The sequence below is a fragment of the Melanotaenia boesemani genome, chromosome 8 (assembly GCF_017639745.1).
Source record: "Melanotaenia boesemani isolate fMelBoe1 chromosome 8, fMelBoe1.pri, whole genome shotgun sequence".
Taxonomy (NCBI): Eukaryota; Metazoa; Chordata; class Actinopteri; order Atheriniformes; family Melanotaeniidae; genus Melanotaenia; species Melanotaenia boesemani.
The window spans coordinates 13395012-13419607 of record NC_055689.1 but is presented as its reverse complement, the minus strand read 5'-3'; the positions used below and the strand labels follow the sequence as shown (position 1 = coordinate 13419607).

Below are 24596 nucleotides of genomic sequence, written 5' to 3'. Positions count from 1 at the left end.
ATGAATACCGGTTTTCAGTCAGCAGTGTAATTATTTTACCCTATTTTCCTATTTTCTCTCAGAACAAAAGCCACACTTGAGATGCAAAACATGCACTAAGGGCAATGTTTGGATAGGTTTGTGTGCAGCTTTGGCAGAAGACGTGTTTAGACAAAACAAGTTGATTTTATATATTATAATCCATATCATATAGTTTATATTTTAATTCATCACATGTATGTTGCTGTTATAATGCACTAAGAATCCATCTTCAAATGCCATCAGACCATTAGGTGGGTAGAAGTGGCAGCTATTTTAAGAGCTGATTGAATTCTCCAAATTAAACTGAGGAGCTGCAGTACATCTATTATTATCTCCTTTGATACACTGGAGCATCCTCTGAAAAAAAATATGTGTACTTTTGCTCCACAATTGCTTGCAGCCACAGCTTTGAAACAATGCATGATTATTTTCGCTCAGTCACACTTTCTGGCATTGATGTAAATAAATATAGGAACAGCAGGCTCACTGAGCAGCTTGGGCCATGATTTTTATTTCTTTTGTTTTTCCCTGCTAACTTCACTGCACAAGCATTTTATACCTTAATTTCATTAACATGACAGCCTCTGAAGCAACATGAAGTAGGATTAGACAAAGTAACTTAGGTACTTGTTGAATATTTGTTTGGCTGAACCTGCATCATAACTAACTGGAAATGTGGTTGGATTTTTCCTAAATCTTTTTCCTACCAATGAGGTAAATGAAAATGGTTTAACTGTTCAACTGGACCCCAACTGTAACATCGCTGAGTCTGAGATTATGCCCAACTTGGTATTTATTTCAGTTTCAGCTGCCTGTAGAGTTTTGCAACTACATCTTTAAACCTGCAACCAAGAGGAAGCCAAAAAACAAACAAACAAACAAAAAACCCCACTTCAAATACCGTTGCCAGACACAACAGGTCACCTCCATCTCTGATACAGTAGCAGCCCTAGGTGCATCCTGCAGCAGAAGCAGTCTCCTGAACCACATTTAATCTTAATGATACAACCTTGTTTCATTCTTGACAATACATGCATTACAAAACCCTAACACACTGATGGCATGCCCTTTAAATAGATTTAAAGTTAGAGGAGAAATAAACCTTGCACACAGTATGAGAAACACTGATGTTGCTCATGGATTTATGTGCAGTAAGGTTATAGTCTACATTCAGTACAAACAGACTTGCAATATGACAATACCAAGTACACTTGGAGCTTGTATGCCCTTGATGATCACCTGACTTTTCTCCCTGAGCAGAGGACACTATTTTTCTAGACCGTATAAAGAGCAAATGCTGTCAGTGATCTTACTTAACTTGTGCTGAAGACTCTCTTAGCATCTGTTTTACATCATAGAGAAGATGCACCATTTAATGACTTAATTTGTATTTGCAGCACAGATATACAGAGAGAGAGAGAAAAAAACACTGATACACTTCTGAAGCCAACTGTCAGGATTTAATTCATTCAAATTTTAACAATCATATGTAAATTTTTTTCCTTCCTCTTTTAGTTAATTGCAGTGATTGTGGTTCAGTGCATCCTCTGCTTCAGGGCTGGTTTTTGTGTTAAGGAGTCCCTGACCAGGCCTCCCAGGACAGTACCAACTGGGCCCCAGGCGGTACCAGCCTTGATACAGTCCCCTCCAGCTTAGACAGCCTAGAGCACCACCTAGTAGCTGAGTGGGAAACTGAGGGAAGTAAGCTAAGAGACAGAGCAGCAGAAAGATCCAAAGGCAGAGCAGAAGAACACAGAACAAGAAGAGGATCCTCAGAGGGGCATCAGAGATCCCCCCAAGGCTCAGATAAGGGCCAAATACAGCCATTTCCTCTGCCAGCAGCAGGCAGCACAGACAGAGGAGGAAGACATCTTCTGAAACTTCATACCCCCTCCACAGCATCCCAGCTTTCAGACACTCAGCCTTGCTTTCCCCTTCTCGTAGCACCAGCAGAGGCTGGCCGTTGGTGACCTCTGTGCCAGTGTGCAGAGGCTCGTAGCAGCTTCCTGTAGCATTCTCCAGGAGGTCTAGGAGTTTGCAGAAACCAAACCACAGTCCGCCGGCCACAGCGAGCCTGGAGAGATGACGGATACACAGAGAGAGGGATCGCCGGATGGAGAAGGAGAGGAGGAAGACAAAAGAGCCAACAAAGATGCAGGTCCAGCCCCAACCAGAGCGCAGGAACAACCTGGAGAAGAGTAAAATGTAAAACGTGATTATTGGGATATAAATTAACAATAAGAGTAATTATATAAATATAAATTATATAAATTTAAAAAAATGTTCATTTCAAAACTTCTAAAACATGCCACATAAAACTTTACCAGTAAGTTTTAAAGTCAGGCAGATTTGTTCAAGAATTTTAATTTAATAACCATTTTTTGTGTGTGTTGATTTGAAAAAAAACCTCTTTAACCAATGGAAAACAAAATGTATAGACAATGCACTAAATATATATATTTATGTGTACAAAAGTGAGATCATTGCCTCAGTGCTGAGTAGGTGAAAATATTTAGAAGCTGAATTTCCAAACAATAATTTCTAAAACTACACAGGCTCTTATATTTATCCATCCACTGTCACTTATTCCAATGCAGGGTTGCAGGAGAGCTGCAGCCCTTCCCAGGTGAGACTGAGGCAGACCTGGACAGATCACCAGTCCATCAAAGGGCCAACACAGAGAGAAAAACATCCACTTACACTCGCACACTCCTCGGGAGAATTTAGAAACTCCAGACCAGAAAAAACCAAGACACACACTGGGGATACGTATTTTGTGAACTTTATTAGTTAATGAGAGAGGTCACTGTGCGAACTATACTTTGTGTCTTCATACTTAGTTTTTAAACTAAGGAGACTCCTTGTTGTAGTTATAAAACAAACATTTCCCACATTTTTTAGATTGTTCAGCTGCTCAACAATTTGGGACCTCGTGTTAGAATCCACCCAATGTTTTCAATGTGTTACACATCTGGACTGTACACAGGTAAGTTTCTGCACTGTTTTACTGAGCAAAATGAGATTTGACATTGTCTCCCTCAGGATAGTTTTTCACTTTAGTTTTTAATGCAGTGTTGCTTACTTATTACATAGTATGAATAAGCTATCTAAATTGAATGGTGAACCCTTTCTGATCTTTATTTCTTATTAAAAACTCATTCTCACCTGGTCATACAAACAGCTTGCTTTCAGGACAAAAAAGTAAAGATTTCTTTTTGTATGTGATTCACTTGAAATGAAATTGTTTCTTCACTTTGAGCATATTGAAGACCACTGCAAGACTATACGGACACCTGCAGTAGAGGTGTGCAATTGTGATAAATAGATGATTTCATTCATTCATTCTTGTTGTGCTGTAACAAGTAATGGCTCTGATTTAAAGGATGTCCTCATTTAATGGCAAAGATGAGGACAATTATTTAACATGAGATGCAACCAAACATAGCTTTAGACATGTCAGTCAAAACACTTGTAAGTGTTCCAGTTGGACCTGAAGTTGTTTTTAAAAACTATTTGGTACTTTTCCCATTAGTAATACACAGACAGGGAACTGCACAGTGACTCTGTTGGTCCAAGTAGCAGCAAGTGGTCTCACCTGTAGAGGAAGTGGCTTCTCTTGGCAAAGATGCTGTGAGGAGACACCCAGAGGTTCAGTGCAGGACCGAACATCACAACAGCTGACAGCAGCAGGTGGAAGTGTTGCCGGAAGAGCTTGTTACCGAGCAACCTGGCCGCCAGGTCCGTCAGGACCACCAACACTGTGTTAAGAAACATTTGAATCCACGTCCAAAACTCTGATCAGATCTCAGCCAGAACTGGAGCGTAACCTATGGAATGCCGCCGTGTGTTTGTGTAGATTATCCACTTCAGACTCCACAGCATGTACCTTTTCATGTGATAAAGCTGTAATCCTCTACAGAATGCACTTAAAACACCATTAAGTGTGGGTTGTTCTGTTGTAAACAGGAAAACTTCTGTATCTTGTGTAGTCCAAAATAACCTTTTCATGGGCACCAGCACTGAGCAGAAGAATGAAAAAAAAAAAAAAACTAAAGAACTAAAACTAAACAAACAAACTAAACTATATTTTTCAAGTTGAGATTAGATCCTTTGGTGCTTTGATGGATGATCCTGCAGAAATCCAAAGCTGCTGGCTGTGATTTACAAACAGATGAAATCCACTGATGTCAGTAGTGAAGTTTCTGTATCCACGTGTAGAGAGTGCACCGTAATGCCTGAATGAAGGGACAGCTGGTTTCTTGCATTCCCCAGACTCCAAATATGTGCATGGTGTGAAATCCAGTCCTAAAATTCTTCAGTCCAGCAGGCCACAATGCTGACTTAGCTTGGTGTACTTTGTGTCTGAGTAGTTGCAGCTCAGTGTTGTAGTGTTTGTGTTGTTCTCCCTTCTTGCTTTCATCAGCCAGCTTTGTTTGTCTTTGCAGAAAGACAGGTTCCTCTGCTGTGTTGCACTCTGAATCACCCAGTAGATGCAGCTTCAGGGTACTCTTCTATTTCTATTGAAAATGAAGCTTCTCTGCTCTTCTCTGGACACTGACACCCATCCTCTCAAACACACACACACATAAAAATACACAGTATGTTCTCACCCTGTCAAATGTCTCCGTATTCTTGTAGGTGTCACATTGCTCCTACTGAGATGACTGAAGGTGGAACCAATGACAGAGTTTCGCCAGCAATAACAGGGATGACAGTTTCAAACTCAACCTTGAAGCAGACGGGGGTCGGAGGCTGAGAAATGCACAGTGAAGAGTAATATAATCAATTGTTATCAATTAGATGAAACATGACACATGATGTCTGTGTGTGTTTGAAAATGGTTCATGTGTATTAATAGCAGTAACCTTTGCACTGTATCTGGTCTCGGATTCAGCTGCTGCTGCTGCAGTCTGTCTCTGTCAATCACTGAGAGGCAACACACACACACAGTTACTGCCCTTCCTCTCTTACCAACCTCCCTCTTTGAAATCATTATTTATGTAGTTTTGTTCAATTGGTCCTAATTGACAGAGGCCATGCAACAAGAATTGTTTTGTAACTTTAAATATACAAAAGTTCTCTTGTAAACATATGATCACATATGATGTGTTAATGTAACTTGCAGGGCTTTACTATGTAAAGTTTTTGACTGATTCTGCCATGAAAACTGAAAGTTTTGTTTTTATTAAGATGACTTTTACCTCAGACAGCGGATCAAACTTAAGGATGGGGATGGCTGATTAAGAAGGTGAATTAAACTAAACAAAAAAGCTTTCTGTTTATAACTTAAGGAGACAATATCTCTACAGTGACAGTCTTCCAGACGACCGTCATGTTTTATTCATCAGACACAGGTTCAAAGAATATCCAGCAGCTCTTCTATAGCTTTAAATAACTTACCAGTCTAACACTCAATAATTACCATATTTTGTTTATTACAGAAGTTGCGTTTTATAGTTATGAAATCCCCTCTTAGGGTCCACACATCATTTGATCAGCTAATCTCGCCATCTGTTATGTAACCTCTGTATACTATAAATACCATCCTGCTGCAACAGAGGGAACATAACATTTCTGAGGACACCACATAATTACAAGCTTGTTTTATTTATTCTTGACCATACTTACAGTTAACAGCTATCATTTATTTAATCCACTACAGAAAAATACATTTCCAGGTTTTGAACAGTGTGATTCTGAGAGGTTTTTAAAACATGTTGTCGCTGTTATATATGAAAATTTAAGAAAACCAGGAAACATCTTTGACTGTAATGTGCAATGAACAGAGGATGGAAGATGATTTTATAGTTAATTAATGCTTTCTTTCACAATATTAATAGAACATTTCATTAAAGTGAGACACTAAAAGTTTGCTTGTATAAAGGCCTTACTATCAGTAAGGTTTGGCGCCATATCAGGTTGAGTGCTAACTTTTAGACCACACCCTGACTTCTGACCTCCTGGTATAAGGAGATTTACCATAACCTGAACCACCAATCACAGCAAAGCATTCCTCTTTGTGCATCCCATCCATTGTGATGCTGCCCTCCTGAGCAACACTGAGATCTAACGTTTCTGCTTGCTGCTGACATCTAGAGGTTCTGCAGAAACACTGTATTAAAAACACAATGTGTGGAATCAGGGAAACATGTAAAACCTGCAGGACAGTAGCCTCAAGGACCGGAGTTGACGAAGCCCTGGTCAAGAAGAACAAACTTTTATTTTACTGCATCATTTTGAATGATGAAAGACAAGATCATTTTTATTTCTTGGAAAAAAGTGACTAATATAAACACATTTGCCGTGCTGCTGTTGGGAATGGTCAAATACAGAAAATGTGTCCATCTGACAAAACTGGTAAGAATAACTTCAATAACTTCACACTCACTTCTCCCATATGTTGGCTTTAAAATGGACTACAAACACACAACACACTGCCTCTATTAATTTGAAAAGATCTCACCTTCATGCATAGATAATTAGCTTCTAACACTCCAGCTTCCCATAAAAAGAGGAATGCTGCCCAGAAAATTAAGTCAGACAACAACAACATAGACTGTTCATACTCCTCCCCTCAGGCAGGAGCTACAGGAGTCTGAAATGTAGGACAACCGGACTCAGAAACGCTTTCTTTCCCTCGGCCATTAAACTCCTTAACAGCTGAAAGGAGTCTGTAACAATGGCCTGCACCCTGCACACTGACTTCATATTGTCAACCACAGTAACTGCAATATTGTTTACTGTCTTATGTGTCTTATTTCTTATAATAGATATTGCACATGCACATGCACAACAGTTGATGAAGCACTCTGCACATTTATGTACACAGGATATTTATTCATTTTTTTTTTATCTTTATCTTCAATTTAGTTTTTAAAAGTTTTTTATTTTTTATTTTATAATCTTTTATGGCATTCAGTGTGGACGGCAAGGTAAGAATTTCATTGTTCAGGGAAACTTGTTTCCTTACTGTGCAAATGACAGTAAACACTTTGAATCTTGAATTAAATCTTGAACAGAGTAGTTGTTGTTATGATGGACAAGACACACTGCCACCCTGTGGGTGAACTGTAATACTACAGTTTATTCCAACACAGTGGAGGTGACTTGCAGATCCTTTATTGTGTAACTTGTTTTTCCATCTAAGTCAACCCAGTAGTTTCCAGCCTATTTTTCCTGAGGGCCCCCTTCATGCAACTACAAAAAAGCTCCCAAAACACTGGTTGCATGGGAATGAAACACCCAAATGATTAAAAAAACTTAAATGAATATACCTCAACATGTCTCTGTTTAGACATGACCATAATTTAAATCACACTGGCTCTGAACAGTCAAACCCTCAGCGACCCCTGTGCTCTTAGGGTGTACACCAGGTTGGGAACCACCATTCTAACCTACCAGAAACAAGTCTTTATGCAAGAATATCAAGTATTACATAATAGTAGCTTTCATTTCCTCACAATATGAGTAAGGAAATATGTAATATTTAACTTAAGTGTCAGTGTTTAAACAATTTAGCTAATTAGGTCATTTGTATAATTTAGCTTTCCCTTGGCTTTGAATGTAATGTACCAACATGTGGGGTAAGTGATAGTGACAGCCAGACACCCAAGATAGTACTGTATTTCCTCAATACAGATTAACTGGACAGACAAAGACAAACTTTTCCAGCAACCCCATTGTCCTGGAGTTGGTTGTGGTTTGGAAATTCTGCTGCTTTAGTCTAGTAAACAAGTTTGTTAAATGATACTGTTGACATACTTAATACTATCAAAGACTCCGAATATGAACAAACTCGTTACTTTTGATGTATAGAGCCTGTTTACATGCACATCTTATCTTATAATAAGTCTTGATGTTCTCACCTACAACCTCAGCTAACAGAGAGAGGGGACAGTGCCTCCCAGTGAGTTCCTACCTACATTGTTAGATATGACTCTTATCATGGACATGTTAAAGTGGACAGATTCTTACTATTTAGCCAACATTTGCCTCTGTGAAGCACTTTTTGGGTAGAAGAAACTCCCTTTAAACTAAAGGAGAGTCCCTGGACAGGACCAGGCTCAGGGATGGTTGGTGGCCATCTGCCAAGGGAAAGAGATAAACAAAAGAAAAATAATAAACAATAAAGACCGAGCAGGTTGGTGGAAATAATTACTGTGTATACCAGAAACGTGCAGCTCCTCTCTCTGTTCTGCCTCTCCCAGGGCAGATCTATTGTGTGGCATCCAGGTAGACTGAGGAACAGTAAGCTGCAGGATATCACCTTTAATCCCCTTTAAAGCAAAGACTGACCACACCAACAGCAGCATACCCGGTTGTCTCTGCCCTGTCCTGCTGTCCTCCAAAGCAGAGATCGATGTGGAATGACGTGCTAGGGGTATTGTGTTCATTTCCTTCAAACAAAGAAACAAACAAATAAATGAATGAATGAATGAATGACTCATTGTGTTTCATTTGGACAAAACTCTGGCATGTAATTACCAAAAAAGCTTTTGTAAGCACTTCTAGCAGTATAGTCTTAAAATCACACCCAAAAATTCAGTACAGCTCAAGTACAGCTCTGTGGCCCAAAAAGTTCCTGTTCCTGAACTATCCTGTAGTATCACAGCATACAAAACCCTTCTATGTCTGATATGAGGCAGTGTGAGAAAAACATGAATCAATGTCTTTTTCTTGGCCTGAATGGTTCTTGTAGAAGTGGGCTCTTATCTCCTTGGCTGTTGTTAATCTAGAAATGCCACTGATATGATATGTGGTCAGAAAACAGGCTCTAACACAGCTGGTGTGGTTTGAATGGGCCGCAGAAGGCAGCGAGGTCACGCAAGGTATCAAACAAAGGTCTATTAATATCACATCACACACAAGTATTAATAAAGTCCACGCATGCTTAATACCAAAACAATGAGATAATACGAGCGAGTGCAGCTTTTTATGTTTGGAGTGCTTTTAATCAAAACATTGCTATGGGTCTAAGACATCTCATCAGTATTTATCCTAACATTGGGGTGTTTAAGTGGAAAAATGATGGGATAAAAATAATTTACAATGTTATTCACTCTAAAAGGAAGTAGCAGGAATTAAAAGGATGAGTGTTATGCTTTCCACCACTTATTAAGGGGGTGTAAAGGCCAATTTGTTATTCCCTGGTGCACAAACATGCCCAACAGGACTTCCTTCACTTATCACTAATCATTTGGGGAAAACTGCTAATCCATGTCATCTGATCTCAGCAGGTGTTAATCTGCACACTTATTTGGTGCATCACACTGTGTGCAGGTTGCATCTTTCTGGGCGGGACGTGCGCAGCTCTGTCTTATGCTTAACGTAGAAAATCAAGTGTTGTTTTCAGCCAGTAGAGCTGAGAGACTCCACATCCACCTCATATTCAGAGATTATTCATGCATTCTCTGTACCGCTTAGTCCATTAAGGGTCGTGGGTAAGCTGGAGCCTGTCCCAGCATTAACAGGTGAGAAGCAGGGTACACCCTGGACAGTTCACCAGTCCATCACAGGGCCAACACGTAGGGACAAACAACCATTCACACACACTCACTCCTAGGGAGAATTTAGAGTCATTAATTAACCTAACAAGCATGTCTTTGGATAGTGGGAGGAAGGTGGAGAGAACCCACACATACATGGGGAGAACATGCAAACTCCACACAGAGATTAGTAAAGCTGATATTAAAAATGTTCCAGTTAGGCCTTCAACAAGCTAATTTGGCATTTTCTACTTAAAATCAAAGAGTCCTCAACAGCAGCTTTCTGTGACTTGTGAATGGCAGGATTCTGCCCTTTCAAAAGCTTTTGTCTAGCCCCGATCTCTGTGTTGTAGAAACAATAATGGTTAAAATGGTAATACTGTTGTTGTTGTTTTGTGTTGAACCACAAAAAAGGTATGTTTTTTAACTTTAACCTATAGGTCACATTCCACAAAAAAGATGCACAGTTACACAGCCATGTGCAAAAAACATCCCCCTGAACAATCGCTTCATGACCTGGTAGAGGTGTGTAGTGGTGTGTTTCTCAGCACAGTTTGCTTGCTTTCTCATGTTTCACATATTTGGCTGTGCTTGGGATGTTTATGGGCTCCTGCCTTTTACCAGTAGGTGTGCAGCCACCAACGTGTGACTGCGCAGGTGTGTCAACTTAAAAAGGGTGATGATCTGTTCAAACCGCAGCTTCCCCTCCCTCTGTTGTCTCATGCCTGTTCATTTCACAGACACACTCAGGGTCATTCAGCAGAACAAAAACTTTCACATAAAATTCCCAGATGTGGCATCTTCCTGCAGGGCTGTGTGGAAGTGTGTGCTGAGGTGCTGATGTGCTTTTTTAAGTGTCAAAAGCTTAAAATAATCTGTGAAGTGTTTTATTATTCCTTATTTCCTGCTTTCTTCTGGTGTGGTTCATCATTGTGATGGGTACTTTGTTAAGCTTAATGGAACAAGATGCAAACTTATGTTCTACTGAGATATTTCTACCAGTGTTTCAACAAAGAATGCACACATTATGACTACAGAATGTACATTAGATACATATAGTGATTTTAGAGAAGTTCAAGGAAATAAACTTTGTTGCCAACAATGCTTAAGAGACTGGGTGGCTAGGATGAAAAAGGCAGCCGGAGGCCAGCTGCCATCAAGTTTTACTGTTTGGAGCAACTGCTGTTGGACAGCTGATGTGCATGTGATAATCTGTCTGCAGACAAATTAAAAACACTGTTCATTCTTTGAAGTCCATCCATTTATTTCAGCTGCATTTCATCGACCCAAGAAGCCACATTGGGAAGATGATGATAGAGCTGACACTCAAATGTCAGAAGTGGCTTCTTAAAAGATGCCAAATACATGTTGCCTGATTGGCGGAGATTAGATACAAGAGGCTCAAAGGTTGGCACTGTGTAAACATGTCACAATGAGACAACTGGTAATTTAAAGGTGTTACCCGGCAATCTAAGCTAACCCTTAAGGGAAGAGTGATAAGAAAGCAAAATAGCACACATTTCTCTGTGAGGAGCAGAATAGAGGCTCAGGAAGACGGTGTGTAAAACATCTGTACTTCAAATGAAATTAACTGATTTGGTTAGTTAAACATGGTAGAAATCTCTTACTGTTGGATTAACTGAATGTTCTAAACAAACCTTGACTCCAGCAAATGAAGGTTAGGGAGGGGAGACTTTATAGAAACAAAAAATCCAACTATGAAGGACTTTTATTTAGACCCACAAATAAGTCCAAAGAGATGTGACAGGTGTAGAAGTTTGCAGGGACTAACAGTAAACAACCGTGCTTAATATTCACATGTGCAGTGGAAAGAATTACAACTTAATCCAAAATAGTAACCTGTCAAATGAGATATCACAAAGATTGTTGCTTACTACGAGCCAATGGGGCCCTTGAAATACTCTCACATTAATCATACCACATGGCTCCCACTTTACGATGTTGATAAACAACCTTTGTTAACATGGTATGCAGGGCTTATTTTTTTTATAGAAATGGAAGCGTTAAGGTTTGTAGTCAAGCAAATGAAGTTGACGAAGGAGAGGAGACAGAGCACAACCACAAATTTCCATATACAAGGTTTTATGATACAAGGTTGTTCAAAGTTCTTCAGAGACGTGAGATGAGAATGTCAGGATAGAGAACTGACCATACAAGATACAGACTATACACAAGTAAAAAGTGCAAGTAAAAGTATTGAAAAGAGAGTAATTATGAGCTGTGGCAAAACCAAAAGTGACTGCAATTGGGATCGACTGGAAGCTTATTCTAGGAGTGGGCAGCATGATGGCAGAAAGCCATTTAACCTTGTTTGGTTTGAATTCTGGGCATCATCAGCTGACCAGTCCCGGCAGCTCTGAGACATTTGAACAGAGCAGACGTACTGTATCACTGATATATTTTGGAGCCAAACCACTGAAAGTTTCATGGACAAAGACTGGGAAATTTAATGTCTATCTACGTTCGACTGGTAACTGGTACAATAATTTAAGAATTATGATGAAGCATTCTCGCCTGGTGCCTGTATTTTGAATGACGCAAATCTACGATCTTACTGTAAGAAGTGCATTTTAATAGTTCATCCCAAAGGAAATATTTGACCTAATTTTTGTAAAGAGAATGACTTAAAGGTAGATGTTTACAGGTTCAACGGCAGGCTGCCATTTTAACTTTTTACAAACATAGACAAACATATACCAAAAAAACAAAAAAAGAAAAAAAAAAGTAAGATCAACAGCTAAGTAAATAAATACATAAATAAATGGATATAAATTGGGTGACAAATTCACTGCAAAAGTAAGTGCAAATATTTTCAGATATGAATTAATAAATGTAAATAAAAACTAAATATTTTACATTTATTATTTTACATTAATTTTATTTTTATTTTGGCCCATGTTGTTTACAGATGACGAGGTAAGTCAGGCTTTTTCTGGTCTTTATCTGCCCACTACAGTCCTGTTAAAGAGGTTCTCAAAGTACCATGTCCTCCTCCCGACACCATCCTCAGACACACTCTGACCTTTCAGTCAAACCAAACCTTAAAGGCCTCTATTCTCCACTTGACTGCCCTCACAATAAGTTTTAGAGCTAATGATAGAAATGACTATCTGTCTCCATAATGACTCAGACTATAAAAAAATTGGGAGATAAAATGAAAAAAAATTAAGAAAGATAAACCACACCACATTAATTTACCAGTCCACTGAAAATCATGTATCATCATGACATAAAAAAGAAAATTAAAAGTTTGTTGTTGTGAATAAGTTGAGGTTTTATACCTGCCTCTTTGCTCCTCTTCATATGCATACATGGAATCTGGTTTCTGTCCATTACCAGTCCTCACATGGAAAAAGAATTTAACACAAGAGATGACAGGGAAAAGTGTGGTAGAATTAGAGATAGAGATGCTATGCTTGGGTGAGTCACAGATGGGTTATGCTGCAGAAAGTTCCTGGCACTGCTCCCGAAAAATCACATTATTTGGACGTGAGAGGCAGAGACAAACAAGCAGAGAGGGCAGCCAGGCATCACCAGAGCCAAAACGAGCTCTGCCACAAGTGATGGAAATGATGGCGATTACCACAGCGCATGTGTGTGTGTTTGTGTGTGCATGAGAGAGTTAGAGCAGTGTGGTATGTGTTGAAAGTGGTGCACCTGATCAGGGTGATGTGTGTGTGTGTGTGTGTGTGTGTGTGTGTGTGTTAGCAGGTCAGGGTGGTGTCCTTGGCCTTGTAAGGCAGGTTATCAGGGGTTATATATTTCATCCCTGCCTTCCCTGCAGGTCTAGCAGCTGCTTCATCTTCACCTGGCCTCTGTAAGTTTGAACCACTGGTTGCATTTTGTATTTGCATTATTTATTAATACTGTATTTTTCCACTTTTTAAACCAAATCAGAGAAGATTGATTGGGGAAACATTGCTAACATTATATGACAATGAAATCTAATTTAAAGAGTTTTGTCTAATATATATATATATATATATATATATTTATATTTGTCACTAATCTGTGACATAAATTATGCTAAAACAAGAGATTTGATTTTACTTGTAATGCTGGTTTGAGTTTATTAGTTAAGGTATTTTATAAGCTGAACAATGAAGGTTTTGATAAAGTTTTTCTGCCTACTGCAGGTTGATCACTGACCTATACTCTGAATTTTGAGCTCACCTGTAGTCTGCGCTGAACTCTCCGGTAAATTCCTTTCTCAAAGCAATTTTTCATTAAAGAAAAAAATCTGATATATGAGTATCTTCTCATAAATGCTTAAAAACTTCTTTAAGTCCTTTAGATGAAGATTTGATTAGTTATATTTCAAATAATCTAACAATAATTAATAACAGATAAAGTGAGTGAAGCCTGAACAATCTGTGTGCACATCAGTGCAGCCATGGGCGATGCAGAGATGGCTACGTTCGGTGCAGCTGCGTCCTACCTGAGAAAGTCAGAGAAGGAGCGCATGGAGGCTTCCACACGTCCCTTCGATATCAAGAAGGAATGTTTTGTCCCAGATCCGGTGGAAGAGTTTGTGAAGGCAACCATCACCAGTAGGGATGGAGACAAGGCCACTGTAGAGACACAGAATGGAAAGGTTAGTTTTTACTTACATTTATTTTAGATGATCAATATTAATCATAGCTCTCCATTGATAGCTGCAGTGATAAAATTAGTAGAAAGCAGTCTCTAGCAGTATGACTGCTTGTCTGGGAGCATGTGTTAATGTGAGTGTAAATCCAGGTGTGATTTAAAGGGTCCTTGATGTGTGTCAGTATGAGTTAAAAAGGACTTAAATCAAAGCCAGTTATCACATCGAGGCATTGCTGCCATCTAGCATCAGCAATGTGTGGCTGTAATGTTAGAAGCAAACAGGAGGAGAAGCAATATTTTTTGTTTAATTGTTTATAGAATACTTCAGCAGAACTGGGGCATATACACAGAAAAATAAGACACTGTTTTTGATCTACTCCTTCCAGACTGTGACTGTGAAAGAGTCGGATATTCTGCAACAGAATCCGCCAAAGTTTGACAAGATTGAGGACATGGCCATGCTGACTTTCCTCCATGAGCCAGCTGTGTTGTTTAACCTCAAAGAGCGTTACGCAGCATGGATGATCTACGTGAGCACGCAAAAACCTAAGTCTAACTCTAGAAACCCAAACTGTGTTGAATTTAAATATTCAAATTCATGATTCATGTTTTGCTACTTTTCCTCTAAGAAATTTACCATTTTTGTTAGTTTTGCTTGTCAGTAAATTGACCACAACTTTGATCAATTCGCCCAGATGAAAAGTTGTATATAATCTTGGAAAAGGAATCATGGTAATGACTGTCTCTGTGTGCTCAGACCTACTCTGGGCTCTTCTGTGTGACTGTCAATCCATACAAGTGGCTGCCAGTCTACAACCAGGAGGTGGTTCTTGCCTACAGAGGAAAGAAGAGGAGTGAAGCTCCTCCTCATATATTCTCCATCTCTGACAATGCCTACCAGTACATGCTGTCAGGTACAGATCGATAATTTAAACACTGTTCTAGATGGGATTTCTCTCACAAGATAACAATTTGCTCACTCCAAATGTTTGCTTTTTGGCAGACCGTGAAAACCAGTCAATTCTGATCACGTATGTAACACCTTCCACTTTAAAAGCATTCATGCTGCTATATGTTGATGATATTTTTGCATTGCTGTTTTAATCAGTGACTTTGTAATTACAGTGGAGAATCTGGTGCAGGAAAGACTGTCAACACAAAGAGAGTTATCCAGTATTTTGCAAGTATTGCAGCTGGAACTGTAAAGAAAGAAGCCATAGCCAAAGACAAGGTGTGATCAATTTTGACAATAGTGAGAGTTGGTAAAATAAAATAGACATCATCATGAAATATCGACTGATCCCACCAGATGTTGCTAAAGCTGCTTTCAACACAGCTAACAGATGTTATGTTTGTATTCTGTGATAGGGAACCTTGGAGGATCAAATCATTCAGGCTAACCCTGCTCTGGAGGCCTTTGGTAACGCCAAGACCATCAGGAATGACAACTCCTCCAGATTTGTGAGTGTCTGTTACAACTGTATGACTAAACTTTAAAAAGACAACATGTCAAGGTATCTTTATAAATGTAATCTTTATTCCTTCAGGGGAAATTCATTCGAATTCATTTTGACACCAGAGGAAAAGTGGCTTCTGCTGATATTGAAACTTGTGAGATCAAAATTTCTTTCATATTAATATTATTTATGTTTTATAATAAAGTGGGATGGTACAATTTATCTAGAAATGTCTTCCCTCTTGTATTTATCAGATCTTTTAGAGAAGTCTCGAGTGACCTTCCAGCTCAGGGCTGAGAGAGATTACCACATTTTCTACCAGATTCTGTCTAATCAGAAGCCTGAAATCCTGGGTCAGTACAGCTGCTGTGGGAACCAAAAAAAAAACAAAACAAACAAACAAATAAAAAAAAAGAGAGAGGTTGTCCTTGAGTTTGCATTGCAGTGTGTTAATCAGCCTGACCTCATCTTTACCTCATTCTGTATTTCCTCACAGAGATGCTGCTGATAACAAATAATCCTTATGACTACGCCTTCATCTCTCAGGGGGAAACCCAAGTGGCCTCCATAGATGATGCAGAAGAACTGATGGCAACAGATGTCAGCCTCTCCCTCTTTCTTTGCCTCACACTTTTACACTTTTACAACTGACTAACATAATCAAGAGGACAAAATCGGTTAATTAGTAGTTATTGGGGAGGCATGGCTCAGTGGGTAGAGTGGTCGTCCTGTAATCCAAGGGTTCGATCCCGACCCGGAGAACTCATGTCGAGGTGTCCCTGAGCAAGACACACAACTCCTAATTACTTCTGATGGGTTGTGGTTGAGCACCTTGCATAGCAGCTTCTGCCATCAGTGTGTGAATGGGTGAATGTGATGTATATGTAAAGTACTTTGGATAAAAGCGCTATATAAGTACAGGCCATATATTATAGATTGCTAATTCTTTATGATAAGGAGAATATTTAATCAAAATTATACTAGCGGACGAGATGTTAAGGTGTTACAGTATCTCTTCCCCAGAGTGCCTTCGATGTGTTGGGCTTTACTCAGGAGGAAAAGAACTCTGTGTACAAGCTGACTGGTGCAATCATGCATTATGGCAACATGAAGTTCAAGCAGAAGCAGCGGGAGGAGCAGGCAGAGGCAGATGGCACTGAAGGTGAAGTGAGGCTTTGTTTGTCAGGCCGATTCAGAATCAACCAGTATAGCTTCACTGTGCTCATTTTCTCTCCTCAGATGCTGACAAAGCAGCTTATCTGATGGGCCTGAACTCTGCTGACCTCATCAAAGGTCTCTGTCACCCAAGAGTCAAAGTAGGAAACGAGTGGGTCACCAAGGGACAAAATGTCGCCCAGGTGAAAAAGGGAGAATGTGTCTTAAAACCTTTTCATTCAAATGTTTTTACCTAATGAGATTCGATGCCCCATGTAGACTTTTTACTGACAGAGGCTACTATATGTGGCTGTATGTCCTTCTACAGGTAAACTATGCTGTTGGAGCTCTATCAAAAGCTGTGTATGAAAAGATGTTCCTGTGGATGGTAATGAGAATCAACCAGTCACTGGAGACCAAACAGCCTCGCCAGTACTTCATTGGTGTGCTGGACATCGCTGGATTTGAGATCTTTGATGTGAGCATCGTCTGATTATGTTCAAATGGTCTTTTTAATCAATGGGCAACATGATAAGATGGATGTGAACATCAAAATAACAAATCTGTTATCTTCCAGTTCAACACCTTTGAGCAGATGTGCATCAACTTCACAAATGAAAAACTGCAACAGTTTTTCAACCATCACATGTTTGTGCTGGAGCAGGAAGAGTACAAGAAAGAGGGCATTGAATGGACTTTCATTGATTTTGGTATGGATCTGCAGGCCTGTATTGATCTAATTGAAAAGGTGAGACATCAAACTACAAAACATTGAAATAAAAGTTACAAAAACTTGGTATTTTTAAAAAAAAAAAAAAATTTCCTCCCACAGCCTATGGGTATTATGTCCATCCTTGAAGAGGAGTGCATGTTTCCCAAAGCCTCTGATGCCACCTTTAAAGCTAAGCTCTATGACAACCATCTGGGCAAATCCAACAACTTCCAGAAACCCAGAATTGTCAAAGGAAAACCAGAGGCCCATTTTGCCCTGGTTCACTATGCTGGAACTGTTGATTATAATATCAACAACTGGCTGGTGAAGAACAAAGATCCTCTAAATGAGACTGTTGTTGGACTGTACCAGAAGTCTAACCTCAAGCTGCTAGCTATACTCTTTGCGAACTATGCTGGAGCTGATTCAGGTACCCAAGCATGAATATTTGGAGATGCAATATCAAAATATAGAAATGGCGCAGTAATTTGTTTGAGTTCTTAAATGGCACACTTTTCTTAACAGCAATGGCTGAAGGCACAGAAGGTAAAAAAGAGAAGAAGAAGAAAGGATCATCCTTTCAGACAGTGTCTGCTCTCCATAGGGTATGCAATATTTGTGTCATATCATATCCTGCGCATTCAGACTTTACCAGTAATTACATACACTACCGTTCAAAAGTTTGGGGTCACCTCCCTATTGAATCCCATGGCAACGTGACCCCAAACTTTTGAACGGTAGTGTACATGGTTGCTTTATCATATTAAAGGAGAACCTGAACAAGCTGATGACCAACTTGAGGTCAACTCACCCTCACTTTGTGCGCTGCATCATCCCCAATGAGACCAAGACTCCTGGGGCCATGGAGAACCCTCTGGTGATGCACCAGCTGCGCTGTAACGGTGTGCTGGAAGGCATCAGGATCTGCAGAAAGGGCTTCCCCAACAGGATCCTCTATGGAGACTTCAAGCAGAGGTTTGACTTTTGGACTCAAAGTGGAAGATTACAAAATGATTAGTCCTATAAGAATATGACTTGACATGTTTGTTTTTTTCTACTTGGTGATATTCCAGATATCGCATCCTGAATCCTGCTGCCATCCCTGAGGGACAGTTTATTGACAGCAGGAAGGGAGCTGAAAAACTTCTTGCTTCCCTGGACATTGATCATAACCAGTACAAGTTTGGACACACCAAGGTGAGAGCAGATTCTTTTAAAAAGAGAAAAGTGACCAAAGTGAAACATAATAATAGAGAAAATCCAAAAAGTAAAACCCATCGCTGTTGTTAGGTCTTTTTCAAGGCTGGATTGCTGGGTCTGCTTGAAGAGATGAGAGATGAGCGTCTCTCCAAAATCATCACAGCTATTCAAGCCAGGTCTCGTGGCCTTTTGTCTCGTATTGAGTATCAAAAGATGGTGGAACGCAGGTATAATTTTTATAAAGTTGACTTTAGACCTCAAACATTCAATAGTCACTGGTTATTGGGTTGTTGTTGTTGTTTTTTTAAACAAACTAAACCCTTCTATTTCTTCTAGAGATGCTTTATTAGTGATCCAGTGGAACATCCGTGCCTTCATGGGGGTCAAGAATTGGCCCTGGATGAAGCTGTACTTCAAGATCAAACCTTTGCTGAGATCTGCTGAGGCAGAGAAGGAGATGGCCAACATGAAGGAAGAATTCCTGAAACTGAAGGAAGCCTATGCGAAATCTGAAGCCCGTAGAAAGGAACTGGAAGAGAAAATGGTCACTCTTCTCCAAGAGAAGAACGACCTGCAGCTTCAAGTCCAGACTGTAAGAGCAGAACTATAGTTGCATTTTCCTTTGATGGTGTCTTTAAGACGTGTGTTAATAAGAGTTTATGTTTGGCAGGAGCAAGACAATCTTTGTGATGCAGAGGAGAGATGCGAGGGGCTCATCAAGAGCAAGATTCAGCTGGAGGCAAAAATCAAAGAGCTGACTGAAAGGCTGGAGGATGAGGAGGAGATGAATGCTGAACTAACAGCAAAGAAGAGGAAGCTGGAGGATGAATGCTCTGAGCTGAAGAAGGACATTGATGACCTTGAACTGACTCTGGCTAAAGTGGAGAAAGAAAAGCACGCCACTGAGAACAAGGTTTGCCAAATGCTTTGATTTTATTCCTCACAGCAAGAGTATCAGCAGGAGCCATGTTTCTTACCTCCAGACAGGGAATTTTTAGTACTTACTGTTTATTAACAGGTAAAGAACATGACGGAGGAGATGGCTGCTTTGGATGAAATCATTGCCAAGCTGACCAAGGAAAAGAAAGCTTTACAGGAAGCTCATCAGCAAACCCTGGATGACCTGCAGAGTGAAGAAGACAAAGTCAACACTCTGACCAAGGCCAAGGCCAAGCTGGAGCAGCAAGTTGATGATGTAAGAATCAACACCACACAGAAAACATCTGAAGAATAATTAAACAAATTACTCCACTGTAATTATTTGTATTTACTTCAAGCTTGAAGGATCTCTTGAGCAAGAGAAGAAGGTTCGAATGGACCTTGAGAGAGCAAAGAGGAAACTGGAGGGAGACTTAAAGTTGACCCAGGAGTGCGTCATGGATCTGGAGAATGACAAGCAACAGCTGGAGGAACGCATGAAAAAGTACAAATTTATCATAACATTGTTTGGTCACTATTGTGTGCATTGTTTTCATTACCAAGCACTAACAAGAGAAAATGCTGCAGGAAAGAGTTTGAGATGAGCCAGATGAACAGCAGAATTGAAGATGAGCAGGCCATTGTCGCTCAACTCCAGAAGAAGCTGAAAGAGCTGCAGGTAAAAATCCAGCTATACCTGAGCTTTATTAAAAAGTTAGACTTTAGTCTACAGTACAGACACATCAAGGCCTATTGTTCTGACACTAGGCTCGTGTAGAAGAGCTGGAGGAAGAGCTTGAAGCAGAGCGAGCTGCCCGGGCCAAGGTGGAGAAGCAGAGAGCAGACTTGGCCAGAGAGCTGGAAGAGATCAGTGAGAGGCTGGAGGAGGCTGGTGGAGCCACAGCTGCCCAGATCGAGATGAACAAGAAGAGGGAGGCCGAGTTCCAGAAACTCCGCAGAGACCTCGAAGAGGCCACTCTGCACCACGAGGCCACCGCTGCCACCCTGAGGAAGAAGCAAGCCGACAGCGTTGCTGACCTGGGAGAGCAGATTGACAACCTGCAGAGAGTCAAGCAGAAACTGGAGAAGGAGAAGAGTGAGCTCAGACTAGAGCTCGATGATGTGGCTTCTAGTATGGAACAAATAGTTAAGTCAAAGGTAAGTGTGGTCGTTTAGTAGCTTTCTGAAAAATGACAATTAAATACCTTGACAGTCAACACAAAGCCTTTAATCTATGTCCATTTCTTCTGAAGAATATGTTGGAGAAGACATGCAGAACTTTTGAGGATCAAATGAATGAATACAGAAATAAATGTGATGAATACCAAAGATCCCTCAATGACTTCACCACCCAAAAAGCCAAACTCCAAGCTGAGAATGGTTAGTTGGATTTTCACCTGGAACACTGAACATCTTTAATGTAGAGCAATGCATTTTTAAAACCTGTATTCTTCCTCTTCAGATGAGCTTTCAAGACAGATGGAGGAGAAAGAGTCTCTTGTTTCTCAGCTGACCAGAGGAAAGAATTCCTACAATCAACAACTTGAAGATTTAAAAAGACAACTGGAAGAGGAAGTAAAGGTGTGTATAATTTCACATTTGCATCTCAAAAACAGTTGTTTAAACATATTAGTGACACAGTTTTTATCTATACAGGCCAAGAATGCATTAGCCCATGCTGTGCAGTCTTCTCGTCATGACTGTGACCTGCTCAGGGAGCAGTATGAGGAGGAGCAGGAGGCCAAAGCTGAACTGCAGCGTGGCATGTCCAAGGCCAACTCTGAGGTGGCTCAGTGGAGAACCAAGTATGAAACTGATGCCATCCAGAGAACTGAGGAACTGGAGGAAGCAAAGTAAGTCCACTACATGAGATGAGTCTAAAATCAGATGAAAGAAAAATTCAGTACAAGAGCCATCAAAGACTTCTGTTGTGGGAGGTAATTAAAGGCAAGGTAACACCCAAAATAATAAGAATAATGAGAATAATTTCAATTTTCATTGTTAGAAAGAAGCTGGCTCAGCGTCTGCAGGATGCTGAGGAGGCTGTTGAAGCTGTGAATGCTAAATGTTCCTCCCTGGAGAAGACCAAACACAGGCTGCAGAATGAGATTGAAGATCTCATGGTGGATGTGGAGAGATCAAATGCTGCTGCTGCTGCTCTGGACAAGAAGCAAAGAAACTTTGACAAAGTATGTTACACTTATTCTTGTGTAAAAACATTTTCATTTTTTTTTTTATTTTTAACCTTTTATTTTATAACCGCTAACCATCAGCTGTGTAAAGCATCATCAAAGGCCACCATAGAACATTTTATGTACCATGTTTCTCAAAGTATTATTATTGTCAAAATAAAATGATGCACTGGCACAACTGTAAGAAGATCCATGTGAAGAATCTAACATTGTAGTTTCTATCCCAATGTTCAGGTCCTGTCTGAGTGGAAGCAGAAGTATGAAGAGTCTCAGTGTGAGCTGGAGAGCTCCCAGAAGGAAGCCAGGTCTCTGAGCACTGAGCTCTTCAAACTGAAAAACTCCTATGAGGAAGCTCTGGACCATCTAGAGACCATGAAGAGAGAGAATAAGAACTTACAAGGTAAGATCCAGTGACAGACTGCAGGGTAACATATCATTGATTGTAAATTAGAATACATAAATATTACACCTGTCAAAAGAAAAAAACAATTAAATGCTTCTACTTTCATACACAGAGGAAATTTCTGACCTCACTGAGCAACTTAGTGAGGGTGGGAAAACCATTCATGAACTGGAAAAGGTCCGAAAGCAGCTGGAGCAAGAAAAGGGTGAGATTCAGTCTGCTTTGGAGGAGGCAGAGGCTTCTCTTGAGCACGAGGAGGGCAAGATTTTAAGAGCCCAGCTGGAATTCAATCAAGTTAAGGCTGAAATCGAGCGTAAATTGGCTGAGAAGGATGAAGAGATGGAGCAGAGCAAGAGGAACTTGCAGAGGACAATCGACACCCTGCAGAGCTCTCTTGAAGCCGAGTGTCGCAGCAGGAATGAAGCGCTTCGTTTGAAAAAGAAGATGGAGGGAGACCTCAATGAGATGGAGATCCAACTCAGCCAAGCCAACAGGCAGGCATCTGAGGCCCAGAAACAGCTGAAGTCTGTTCATGCACATCTGAAGGTAAATTAGAAAAGAAAAACTCACTTTCTGAAGATGCTTCTCTTCATAACAGTCTATAAACATTATGTGGTTCCTGTCATTGAATTAAGGATTGCCAAATTCAGCTGGATGAGTCTGTTCGGGCTAATGATGATCTCAAAGAGAACATAGCCATTGTTGAGAGACGCAACAACCTGCTTCAGGCTGAACTGGAGGAGCTGAGGATTGCTCTGGAGCAAACCGAGCGCAGCCGTAAACTTGCAGAGCAAGAGCTGCTGGATGTTAGTGAGAGGGTACAGCTACTGCACTCACAGGTGAGACTATAGCTCAAAGTCAATATTATTTTCAAGATACAGCTACACAGCCTTTTCACATCCTTAATGTTGCATCTAAAAATATGCAGAACACTGGGCTGATAAACCAGAAGAAGAAGCTGGAGGGGGATGCATCCCAGCTTCAAAGTGAGGTGGAGGAGGCAGTGCAGGAATGTAGAAATGCTGAAGAGAAGGCCAAGAAGGCCATCACTGATGCTGCCATGATGGCAGAGGAGCTGAAGAAAGAGCAGGACACCAGCGCTCACCTGGAGCGCATGAAGAAGAACATGGAGCAAACCATCAAAGACCTGCAGCACCGTCTGGATGAAGCTGAACAGATCGCCATGAAGGGAGGCAAGAAGCAGGTGCAGAAGCTCGAGGCCAGGGTGAGTGTTTCTTTAACATCTGTGATACATATATATGTAGAAAATGAGTAAATAATAGGTAAATAAATAAATTCTTACAAAAACTATTTAAAAATGTCCATTGCCAGGTGAGGGAGCTAGAAAATGAGGTGGAAATGGAGCAGAAGAAAAGCAGTGATGCTGTGAAGGGTGTCCGTAAATACGAGCGCCGCATCAAGGAACTCACCTATCAGGTTTGTTACAGCATGCTTGAACAATCTGCGTGGGTCAATCCAATTCTTAAAAAAGAAATTAGGTTGCTAACATTGTCTCTTATTTCCAGACTGAGGAGGATCGCAAGAACATTGCCCGACTACAGGACCTGGTAGATAAGCTGCAGCTGAAAGTCAAAGCCTACAAAAGATCTTCAGAGGAGGCTGTAAGTATGGAAATGTGTCTACTGTTTATATGAACTATTGCTTTCTGAGTATACAGTTATATTTGGGTTTATTTCCTTCAACCAGGAGGAACAGGCTAATGTTCATCTCGGCAAGTTCCGCAAGCTGCAGCATGAGCTGGACGAAGCTGAAGAGAGAGCTGACATCGCTGAGACTCAGGTCAACAAGCTGCGAGCCAAGAGCCGCGATGCTGGCTCCAAGGTTTGAAGCATGCAATCCTATCTGACCCTCACACATGCTGCCCCCTGGTGCTGCATTTACCTGTACACTGATGTGTAAATCAATACATTGCTTTGCTGTGCTAAAGCAATACTAATCTGAAGACTAAACGGCCCTTTCTCTTTTTCTGTCTCTCCAACTTCCTGGCCTGCAGCAGAAAGGGTTTGATGAGGAATGAAGCTTTGGAGCCTGCAGAAATCCGTTTGTGTGCTGTGTACTGTAGATCCCCTCAACAACTCTCTTCATAACTTGTAGTGCTAATAAAGTCCCATTAAGATGCTGCACAATGCTGTATTCCTATTTCTTTTTAAGGGGTTGGTTCGTGGGACATTTTACTTGAAATGTTGCATTTCTGAAGCACCTGTCTTATTTATTACTTTAAGTATTCAGATGGAGTTAAGCAGAAAGAATAAAGTGAGGATGGTTTTAAGACACATGTATTTGCATTTAGAAGAGCATCAATTGTACTTGCTCACCAAGAGAGTCAGTACAGGATTATATATGAAGATAGAAAATATTCACCTGATTGATTTAAGCTTTAACAAAATCCTCACTTACCACAAACAACCGATTTCAGTTTAA

General features: G+C 40.4%; 2 protein-coding genes across 3 annotated transcripts; one reads left to right on the top strand and one right to left on the bottom strand.

The window, feature by feature from the left end:
- Window positions 1-402: 402 nt before the first annotated feature.
- fitm1l (fat storage inducing transmembrane protein 1, like) lies at window positions 403-4116 on the bottom strand. The gene is made up of 2 exons (XM_041992682.1): window positions 3617-4116; window positions 403-2209 (listed from the first exon to the last, which is right to left on the bottom strand). The coding sequence occupies exons 1-2, from the start codon at window positions 3793-3795 to the stop codon at window positions 1537-1539; spliced, it is 852 nt and encodes a 283-aa protein (XP_041848616.1). The 5' UTR covers window positions 3796-4116; the 3' UTR covers window positions 403-1536.
- A 9131-nt stretch (window positions 4117-13247) lies between these two features.
- LOC121644125 (myosin-7-like) lies at window positions 13248-24301 on the top strand. 2 transcript variants are annotated; one of them, XM_041991850.1, is made up of 38 exons: window positions 13248-13344; window positions 13664-13724; window positions 13914-14121; window positions 14504-14647; window positions 14875-15031; window positions 15121-15148; window positions 15243-15348; window positions 15486-15578; window positions 15665-15728; window positions 15829-15927; window positions 16071-16174; window positions 16598-16736; window positions 16814-16932; window positions 17058-17207; window positions 17307-17477; window positions 17562-17871; window positions 17967-18046; window positions 18211-18416; window positions 18515-18638; window positions 18732-18868; window positions 18978-19233; window positions 19312-19554; window positions 19660-19836; window positions 19919-20064; window positions 20148-20238; window positions 20328-20717; window positions 20813-20939; window positions 21022-21140; window positions 21216-21412; window positions 21565-21748; window positions 21986-22151; window positions 22267-22700; window positions 22790-22993; window positions 23083-23379; window positions 23487-23591; window positions 23681-23776; window positions 23862-23996; window positions 24169-24301. In XM_041991850.1, the coding sequence occupies exons 3-38, from the start codon at window positions 13921-13923 to the stop codon at window positions 24190-24192; spliced, it is 5823 nt and encodes a 1940-aa protein (XP_041847784.1). In that variant the 5' UTR covers window positions 13248-13344; window positions 13664-13724; window positions 13914-13920; the 3' UTR covers window positions 24193-24301. The 2 variants fall into 2 exon arrangements, with proteins under 2 accessions (XP_041847784.1, XP_041847785.1); XM_041991851.1 differs by having other exon boundaries at window positions 24172-24290.
- The last annotated feature ends 295 nt before the right edge of the window (window positions 24302-24596 follow it).

Coding starts and splice junctions, on each gene's coding strand:
- fitm1l (XM_041992682.1), bottom strand. CDS start 3,795: ATGTTTCTTAACACAGTGTTGGTGGTCCTGACGGACCTGGCGGCCAGG. Junction 2,210..3,616: donor AGAAGCCACTTCCTCTACAG/GTGAGACCACTT, acceptor ACTCTTCTCCAG/GTTGTTCCTGCGCTCTGGTT.
- LOC121644125 (XM_041991850.1), top strand. CDS start 13,921: ATGGGCGATGCAGAGATGGCTACGTTCGGTGCAGCTGCGTCCTACCTG. Junction 15,149..15,242: donor AACCAGTCAATTCTGATCAC/GTATGTAACACC, acceptor TTGTAATTACAG/TGGAGAATCTGGTGCAGGAA. Junction 15,928..16,070: donor TCAGAAGCCTGAAATCCTGG/GTCAGTACAGCT, acceptor ATTTCCTCACAG/AGATGCTGCTGATAACAAAT.